This window comes from Dipodomys ordii, unplaced genomic scaffold (assembly GCF_000151885.1).
Source record: "Dipodomys ordii isolate 6190 unplaced genomic scaffold, Dord_2.0 Scaffold176, whole genome shotgun sequence".
NCBI lineage: Eukaryota > Metazoa > Chordata > Mammalia > Rodentia > Heteromyidae > Dipodomys > Dipodomys ordii.
This window is the reverse complement of record NW_012267392.1, coordinates 838,142-848,175: the sequence shown is the minus strand read 5'-3', so window position 1 is coordinate 848,175 and position 10,034 is coordinate 838,142. Positions and strand designations below refer to the sequence as shown.

Below are 10,034 nucleotides of genomic sequence, written 5' to 3'. Positions count from 1 at the left end.
AGGGAGGGAGGGAGGGAGGGAGGGAGGGAGGGAAAGGAAGGAAGGAAGGAAGGAAAAGAAAGAGAGAAGGAGAGAGAAAGAAAGAAAGGAAAGAGAAAGAAGGAAAGAGAGGGGAGAAAAGGAGAGAAGGAAGGAAGGAAGGAAAAGAAAGAGAGAAGGAGAGAGAAAGAAAGAAAGGAAAGAGAAAGAAGGAAAGAGAGGGGAGAAAAGGAGAGAGAGGAGAGAAAAGGAGAGTGAGAAAGAGAGAGAAAGAGAAAAGAAAGAAAGAGAGAAAGGAAGGAAGGAAGAAGGAGAAAGAGAAAGGAAAGAAGGGACAGAGGGAAGGAGGGAGGAAGAAGGGAGGGAGGCAAGGAGGGAGGACTTTACTGATGAGGCCACAGTTTGTAGGACACTCATGCTTCTCCAGGATGAGGCTCAGGCTAAAGCCAGTCAGTGTGTCCAGTGGCCCACTGTCTGTGTGGCTCAGGCCTCCCTCCCCATAGGACCATCACAAGGACCAAGTACATGGGTCAGCCATGTGCTCAGCCCTGTAGTATATTCACTTTGCAATGAGCTGGGCCAGAAGGTTGTGGCTGGCCTACCTGGCAGCTTTCCCCATCCCAAGCTGTGCCTTAGGAGAATGGTTTCTGGGATGCAGGATCCCAGGCTGAGCTTCAGGGGAGGAGCGTCAAGGAGTCTCTCAGCCTTTTCCTAATGCTGCCCACATGAACTCTGCCTCTAAAACCCCACAGGTCTTGGGCACCATCCACACCCACTTGGTAGTCAGGTTGGCTCCCTTCTAGCTCTTTAGAATTGCCAAGCAAGGCACAGGATGTCCAGATAATTTGAAACTGCAGATAAACAATAGATAACTGTTTTAGTATAAGCCATGGTTTATCTGAAAACTCCCTGTTTATCTGGAATTCAAATTTCACAGGCATCCTGTGCTTTTATTTGCAAAACCCTGGCAGTCCTCAACTGGCATGCTGGTTTGTTCACGGTGGGTAAGCTGGTGGGGGGTAGTTTTCATTCTCTGGGTGAGCTGCTTGCTTCAGTGTTCAAATTTCTTGTTAGTCCTTTTGGAGCCTTGTAGCTTATACTGCATAGATGCATGTATTCTGATGTCTGGAGTCATATTCATTTTCCTTCTGGGTTTGTTTTTCTCATCTTTGACCGATTCCTATCCTAGACTCCAAGATTCCTGCTCTCTTTTTCCACTACATCTTATTTATTTATTTTTCTTCATTTTTCTTCTTTGTTATTTAGAGTATCTTTGCAAGAGTCTGTTGGGTGGTTCAAGAACAGTCTGCATGGATCAGAGTCCACCCAAGAGACTAGGTCCAGGGGAAATCACTGGTTAAGAACTGAGTTTTTACTAGAGTAGCCCCATCCTCACAGAGCCCAGGAGCTGGTCTGTGATTGGACTGTGTGTGTGTGTGTGTGTGTGTGTGTGTGTGTGTGCGTGCGCATACACATGCATGTACTTGCTCATGTGCAGAATGAGTGTCAGGATCTCACCTGCAGAGAACAGAAAGCCTGGGTGAAGGGCGGCATCCGGACAAGGTAGGAAGCAACGATGATGGCTGAAGAATAGTGCGTGCAGTAGTGGCACTGGAAAGTCATGTCTCCTGCAACAAGAGGACAGGACATGGCTGCACACGGCAGGCAGTGGACAAGCAGGCGCCCTGTACTTGACAACAGTATTTAACAATTACACTCCCTTAAGTTGAGCAGTGAGTAGATTTCAAGGAAAACAATAGGAGTACAGATGGCACGTGAACGTGGCAATATGGGAATGAAGTACAGATGGACAGCATTTGGGAACTAGGTTCTAGAGCCAGATAAATACAAGCTGTGGCTGGGTGCTAGTGGCTCACACCTGTAATCCTAGCTACTCAGGAGGCTGAGATCTGAGGATCAAGGTTTAAAGTTAGCCTGGACTGGAAAGACTCGTATCACCCATTAGCCACTAAAAATGCAGATGGAGGTGTGACTACAATAGTAGAGTGCTAGTCTTGAGCAAAAAGCTAAAGAACAGTGCCTAAATGTTGAGTTCAAGTCCTAGTACTCCTATCCACACCAACAACCACCCATCCACGCTCGCACACACACACACACACACACACACACACACACACACACACACACACGTTGTGCCATTTACAAGGCTGAGATGTCAAGAGAGTTGTTGGGACTCTCTGGGTTTCAATTTCTTTCCCTTTGGGTTAGACCACTATCTATATAAACATAAATTGGCCTAGCTTGGCATTTAGAAAGTGTTGACCAAATATTAGTTTCCTTTAACTCTGTGTACTCATTGGCAAAGAATAGTCACTATTAACATGATGCCATTCCATCCGTGGGATATTAGAGTCATCCATTCTGGACTATACTCCAGACTTATTTAAAATCAGAATTTCTAGAAGGGAGGTATTAATTTCACTAGTGTGTGCATATATGTGCATGCACATGTGCCAGTCTTGGGGTTTGAACTCAGGGCCTGGGTGCTGTCCCTGAGCTTTTGTGCCCAAGGTTAGCACCCTACCACTTGAGCCATAGCTCTTCTTCAGGCTTTTTAGTGTTTAATTAGAGATAAGAATCTTATGAACTTTCCTGTTCAGGCTAGTTTTGAAGCAAGCTCCTCAGATCTCAGCCTCCTAAGTAGCTAAGCTTATAGGTGTGAGCCACCAGCACCTGGCTCGATTTCACTAATTTTAAGGTGTTCTTCTAGGTGATTCTCCTATGTATCAAGGTGCTAACCACTGGGCTAGAGAGTTCACTGTCCAGCTGTAGTCATCTGTAGGCTGTATGATCACCTGAAACATGATATCATTTCAAGGCATTCAGATAAAGAGCACTACACACACACACACACACACACACACACACACACACACACACAGAGCTGGGATCTACCTACCATCAGTCTTTTCAACTTCTTTATATCTCTGGATAAACTTCAGCTTCCTTTCCTTGGTCTGAGCCCCCATGGGCTTGGAAAGATCCCGGAAAGTCTTGGGATTCGTGAAGTTCAATGTCTAAAAAACAGATGTGCAGCTGGAGTTAACTCCCCACAGCCCTCTGGTGCCCCAGGAGTCACGCTCTTTAGTTTTATGATTCTTTTTATTGGTTTATTATCATTTGGTCTGACCCCCCCCTCTGGTGATTAGCTGGCTAGCCAGAGTTTTATGGTCCCAAAGCCAGTGATCCACAAAGACTTAATAGGGGAGAGATGGGAAATGAGAGGAGGGGAAGATTGAGTTCACACTGAACCTGTTCCAAGTTGACCCAAATCAGAACATGACCACCGGTTACTGAAAAGACACTTCCCTACGAATTCCTGTTGCCTCTAAGGCATTTGGCTCCTGCCCTTATGAAATCATTTCCTCTAATAGTTCAAGGTCCCTGCTCAGAACCAAACTGATTTTATAGGAAGCTGGAAGACATCTGTCTTGGGGAAGAAATGAGAGGGACGGCTTCATTTTTCTCTTTTTTCTGTAGGCCCCCTCCCTTGTAGACACTGCTGGTGTGTCATACCAGCCCAATCCCCGACCTTAGGGACACCCCATTGTGGGGACAGGAAGATCTTGAAGCCAGATGTCCTCTTTGTGTGCCAGTGCTCAGGGTCTGGCACTCTTGTTTAAGGCTGGCACTCTAGTACTTGAGCCATACCTCTACATCCAGATTTTGGCTGGTTCATTGAAATAAAAGTCTCCTAGATATGTCTGCTTGGTTGGTTTCCAACTGTGATCCTCAGATCTCAGCTTTCTGAGTAGCTAGGATTCTAGATGTAAGCCACTGGTACTCAGGTGAGTATTTTTTTTTTTTTTGGAAGCAGAGATGTCTGTATGTTAGTAGAGGTTGATTATTCTTGGGTTTGTGTTTCTTTACAAATCTCTCTTTCAACTAGTGGTGAATCAGCACAGGTCTTCTAAAACTGGGTTGTTACTTCAAATACACACAGCTGCCAGGCAGGGAGAGAGGATGCGGCCCATCGTCAGCCCCCAACAGTGAGGGAGGGATGCAGGAGGCCACTCCAGCTTCTGCCTCCAGTCTTGCTGGTCAGCAGACTTCTAGTTGCTACCCCTCCTGCTGTTCCAAAGCATACTGAAACTCCAGGTTTTTAGGTGAAATCTACCAATTTCTAAACACCAACTCACCACAATTGTAAACACAAGGTATTGGTTAAACAGAAAGAACTTAACAAAATAACCCCCACTTGACACAGATGGGAGTTAACATAGCGTTGTTTGAAAGGTCTTGGCTTTGTGTGACAAAGCCGCATTCTGTGGCTGCTTTTGCTGCATTTTTTGTCTTCAGTGGGGATGTTCCGGAAGACCAAGTCTCCTTCTCTCCAATCCTGGACTCCGCCATCTAAGTATCTGAGGCAGGACTGGCCAGGCTGCTCTGAGCCTTCAATCCACAACCTTCTATTCTCCACTGACCACAACCCAGGCAGTCAGGCCCCTGCTCTGAGCCTAGCTGCCTCTCCGCACAGAAATCCACAAACGTCCCTTTTTTCCAGCTGTGCAGATTCCTTCCTCCTCCTCCCCCTGCCTGCTGAGGTTCAGGGTGAAGAAAAGAGATAGGTAAGCTGGTCTTGTTAGCTATTGCTATGCATCTCGGTCCACATCTTAGAGGGAGCTCACTTAGTCACTTCAGTCAAGCTACAAGACCAACCTACAACTCAGTCTGTTTTTTACTCCCTCTCTTCTATTTATCCATCCCTCCTCTGTATAAGCTGGAACAGGTCCCACAACCAGTCTCACATGGCTATAGCCCTTCTCCCCCCAGGGTGAGCTCCTGATGACACCTCAGTAGACAGCACTTGCCTTCATGGGCAAGAGAGCCAGAAAGTCTTCTGGGGTTCACATAAGCCACACGCTAGTCTCATTGGTCATCCCACAGGCAGGGCTGGGACTGGAACCCAGGCCCAGCACCTGAGCCTCGGCGTGCTGATTTGGGATGCTCCGTGATTGGGTTGAGAAAGACTCAGAAGGCCATGGAGTACTCGTGGCCATGTCTTACCTCTGAGGTGTAGTCAGCCAGAACCCAGGGGAACACTGGGTACTGCATGAAGTCATTGCAGGTCCTGCCAGCCACCGTGTTGAGGTACATGAGGTATTCAAAATTGCTGATTTCCCTTTTCTACCAAAGATACAAAGAAGGGATCTGTCAATCATCTTTGAGAACCCGCTGAGGCCACAGGGACCTAACCCTTAGCCTCGGTGGGGGTCCCTGGCTCAATAGGGAAGTCAGGCAAGTGGCATGTAGGCTAGTCCCCACATCCTGTGTTGGAACTAGTGCCAACTCAAGGCACATGCACTGACTTCAACATGAACAAAAACACATCTACTCAGGAAGCTATGAAAATGCAGCTCAGCAACCCACAATAAAAACATTGTGTTAACACCAATGTGATCCTTGAAAGCCGACTCATATTAGCATAAATGTGATGATCAACTTACTCTTGACCCTTTTAGAGTTGGAAAAAATAAGACTAGGTGCAGTGGCTTAAGTCTGTCATTCTAGCTAAAAGAGAGGCCAGCCTGGGCATCAAAACTGGAGAGACTCATTCTCACTCCATGGCTGGGCATTCCTTTTATCTCAGTTATTAGGAAGTCACAATAGCTGGACACAACGGTGTACACCAGTCGAAGGCATGGGGAAGCTCAAATAGGAGGTCAGCCAGGCCAGCCTGGGCACAAAGTGAGACCCTAACTCAAAGATCACCAAGACATAAAAAGTAGCTGGAGGTAGAGCTCAAGTGGTAAAATGCCTGCCTAGCAAGCGGAAGGCCCTGAACTCAATCCCTAGTGTTGCCAATAGAGGAATAAACAAATAAATTATTAGGGAAACAAGTGGAAAGACATGATGGACACAGAGCAAGGGGCCTCCATGAATGGGCTGGGTGACCCGCCTCACCCTGGGACTGTGAGAATGGAATTTTCTCTAGCCCTGTCTGGAAGGCCAAGTCCGGCACTTGGGCCCACAGGCCTTCAGATGGACAGTCACACATGGATGGCATTTGGGAAACAGTGGCCGAAGCCATGCAGTGAAGGAGCTCGGTTGTCACCGGCAACAGGAAACCTGTGTGTTCAGAGTCTCTCCTTCCCTCCATGTGCTCCTCAGGAGAGGACTTGCATGTCAGGGGCAAGCAAGGACGCTGTTACCACATCATCGCCGGGACTACCTCTTGTGGGACCCTTCTCCCTGAGAAGCCTGGACTGCGGTCAGCCATTCAGGCTGACTAAAGGACAAGAAGTGATGTGTGTGACTCCCCTGTGTGTGTGTGTATGTGTGTGTGTGTGTGTGTGTGTGTGTTTGTGTGTGTGTCTGTGTGTGTGTGTGTATGAGTGAGTAAGAGAGAGAGAGAGAGAGAGAGAAAGTGCCTCTCTCTTCAAGGATGGGAGGTGCTTAGTGTAAGCACACATATACACATACATAAACCCTTCTGACTCCAATGATCAAGACTCACTGTCTGTGCCTGAGATCTTCTCAGGGAGAGATTTGGGCATTTTGGTACATGAAAATCCTATGTTCCCTTCTTTTTTTTCTTTGGTGTCAGTTCTGAGACTTGAACTCAGGGCCTGGGCACTGTCCCTGAGCTTTCTAGCTCAAGACTAGTACTCTACCACTTGAGTCACAGCTCTACTTCTTGCTTTTTGGTGCTTAATTGGAGATAAGAATCTCATGAACTTTTATACTTGGGCTGGCTTTGAATGGAAATCAGCCTCCTGAGCAGCTAGGATCACAGGCATAAGCCACCAGCACATGGTTCCCTTCTTAACCCTTCTTAGTTAACTCACACCCATCTTCTCACTGGGACAGAGCTCTTTCCTGGTTAGTACCCGTGCAGGGGGAGGAGCATCGTACCTGCCACCTCTGTAGCATAGTCTTGTCGAAGCTGGAGTGTCTCCTGTGGGACAGAAAATCATGGTGGTGACCGGCTATCACAAGACATGAACATGAAGAGGAGAGGTAGGGATTTGGGGGCCTTGTGGAAAGCACCAGACATATAGAAGCTCCTGGCAGCCCTTAGGGTCAGTACAGTGAGACCACTGTGCAGATGCTTCTTGTCCTGCCCTGCCCATAAAGACTGGGTTTTTGCAGTCACCATCCCTTATACATAACCCCAGAGCAGGCTGCTGCCTCCAGTTATAAAGATATTCCCTACAGAGGCTGGGGAGGGGAACCTCATTCACAGCCCATGCCGAGTTCTGGTGCCACCTCTCAGTCTTGCCTCCCATTTCCTCATTTTACATTGAATGTACATATATAATTTTTAACATGCAAACATCTGGCTTGGTGTGGTATCAGAGACCTATAATCTCAGCTGTCACCGAAAGCTGTAGATAGGATCATGGTCTAACATCAGCCCATCAAAAACTGTTGTTTTAATGTACTTATAATGTATTATGTGATTTTTTTTGTTTCTTTTGTATGTTCTTCCCCCATAGTATATAAGAGTCTTAGGGACTTTCCTTCCCCTGCAATTAACCATCAAACACCCAGAAGTGGAAGTGTGGATCAAGTGGTTAGAATGCCAGTGTGGCGTGAAAAAGCCAAGTGTGAGCATAAGGCCCTGAGTTCAAGTCCTAGTACTGGCACACACATACAAAAAAATGTTAAGAAGGGCATGAGGAAGAAGCCCTGTCCACCAGAAGTGCCCCTCTGTTCACCAACATATAGCTCAGTTCTTCAGCCTCCCTGGTGCCCCACATTTCCCTTCCCAGGTGTTTTCTTCCCCGTCTGTCTCCATGAAACTCTCCTATCCAAAAGACTGGGCCCAAACCAAACCAAACCACTTCTCCTCCTGCTTATGCTATTTGCCACATCCTATCCAGACCCACTTTCCACATGCTCCTTTACCATGCCGGGCCTGTCAGGATGCCCCAGGTCTCAGGACAAGCCTGGCTGCTCCAGTCCCCCAGTGAGGAGCACCCATTCACTATCCTAGCACAGTCCCTCATATATCATGTTTGGGGTTCCCTACGCCTCTGCATTCAATTCTTTCCTTGGTAGACTTTTTTTTCCATAGACAGAAGGCATCTCCCAAGGTGGGAATAAGATCTTCCTCCTCAATAGAGAAAGTGACTATTGGGTCCATTTTAGTCCAAGCAAACCACCACCAGAACCACACGCAGAGGCACACCACTGTCAAATTTATTCCACTAGATGCGAAGACTCAAGTGAAGAGTCTTAGTTTTGTCTGTGACCCTGCCACTGCTCCAGTTCTGCAAAGCAGGCTGTCCTATGAACCACGGCAGAGCCTATGCTGGAGACAGTGGGTTGAACCACCTTGAACCTCAAGGACCCTCAAGGCTGTCCTATGCCCTCCAGAACCATGAGCATCTGGACATGGCCTGCTGAAATCTTCTAGTCTTACTAGTCTACAAAAGCAAGAACAGTAAGAAGTGTGGCCATTCAGGGTCCAGAGAATGAAAGCCACCCTTGGCTACACTTCCTTCCAAAGAAGGTTCTAGAACTTTGCCTGTGGTCATTTGTGATGTTGAGATCCGGTAGAATGATGTGCAGAAGAAAAAAGTACTTGTCACTCCATTCGTTATAACATCAGCTATGAACACCAAGGAAGGCTCTCAGGTACCAGCAAGGAAAGATACCACCATCAGAGGGGACAAGTGAGTTCTACTTTTTACAGTCTTGTTTCTCAACCCCAGTCATCTGAGAGCAACGACAGAGTTCTTAAAATGGTCCACGCAAGGGCTGTATACACCTGATGATTAAGTGACTTTTAAGAGTGGATAACATTATCAGTTATGTTTTAGATTGGAGATGTTAGATGTGGCTTTCTGTGTGTGAGAGAGAGAGAGAAAGAGAGGATATTGGGGCTTGAACTCAGGATCTGGGTGCTGCCTCTTAGCTTTCTCTCTCAAGGCAGGTGCTCTAAAACTTGAACCACAGTTCCACTTCCAGTTTTTTTTTTTTTCTGGTTTAGGGAGATTAGAGCCTAATGGCCATTCCTGAATTGTCTGGCTTTAAACCATAATCCTCAGATCTCAGCCTCCTGAGTAGCTAGGCATGAGCCACTAGAGGCTGTGCAGAAAACAGATCTGGCGTGGTAGTCAAGAAACCCTGTACCCAAATTCAACACCCACCATTTGTCTAGGGGAGTTCGAGTTAAGATGTCAGGACCCTGAACTGTGCGTGTAACTTTTATATACAGCGTGGGAGAACAATGATGGTCCTGAGTCTGGAAGAGGAGTGAGCACATATGACTCCAATTGGTGTGATTCTGGCAGAAGCCAGTATCAGGGGTTGAGGATCGGAGGTGACTCTTTTCTATCTGGAAAGCAGAGGAATGTGGACCTGCTCTGATGAAGACCTGTTTCACTCAGCCCAGTTCCCTTCTGAGAGATCATGAAATAATGGCAACATGTGTGCTGGAGCACCTTCTCTGTCAGTCCAGTGGACAGCAGTGGGAGGTGCTTCCCGGCTTTTCTGGGGAGTCTTCCTTGAGTTTCAGAATGAAAGTCTGAACCCTTTCACAATTGGAGCTGAGTTCAGAAGAAGACAGGAGCTTCAAGCCATGGAGAACCAAGGAGGTTACCCTGCCTACCATGGATCCCATAGGGAACACAATATCTACACTGGAGAGCCACATGCCTGGGCGACCTGCATTACCACCAGCCCCTCTCACACAGGTGATGACAATGAGACTAGCTCTATATCAGGACTCCATGGGGAGTTAATAGTTTGATCCTTCTTCATTCTGAGATATATACTTACATACACATGTGCACACACATACACACACACACACACGGCTTCATGGTCATACTTGTATTCCGACTCCTTGGGACAGCCCTAAGTGACCGACACTTCCACTTGGCCTAGACCTAGGCCTCTGAAATAATGGGTGGCAGTGAGGAGGGGTTCAAAGCCAGAGCCCAAGAATTTGAATGCTTTATAGAGGCTGGCAGAGAAGACTGGCTTTCAGAAGTGGTGGGTTAGATCACACACCAAAAGACCTTGGCCAACAAACCATCTGGCTGGAAGTTGTACTCTTTCTTTCTTTTTTTTTTTGCGGGGGG

At 47.2% G+C, this 10,034-nt stretch overlaps 1 protein-coding gene across 5 annotated transcripts in view; it reads right to left on the bottom strand.

Moving 5' to 3' along the window:
* Positions 1 to 10,034, bottom strand: part of Wdfy4 (WDFY family member 4) — a 275,656-nt gene that overhangs the window by 38,749 nt on the left and 226,873 nt on the right. For all 5 annotated transcript variants that reach the window (XM_013033730.1, XM_013033733.1, XM_013033734.1 and 2 more), the window contains 4 exons: positions 6,856 to 6,898; positions 5,008 to 5,127; positions 2,900 to 3,017; positions 1,498 to 1,607 (listed from right to left, as the gene is read on the bottom strand). In XM_013033730.1, coding sequence (XP_012889184.1) covers positions 1,498 to 1,607; positions 2,900 to 3,017; positions 5,008 to 5,127; positions 6,856 to 6,898 — 391 coding nt within the window. The remainder of the gene's footprint in view (positions 1 to 1,497; positions 1,608 to 2,899; positions 3,018 to 5,007; positions 5,128 to 6,855; positions 6,899 to 10,034) is intronic.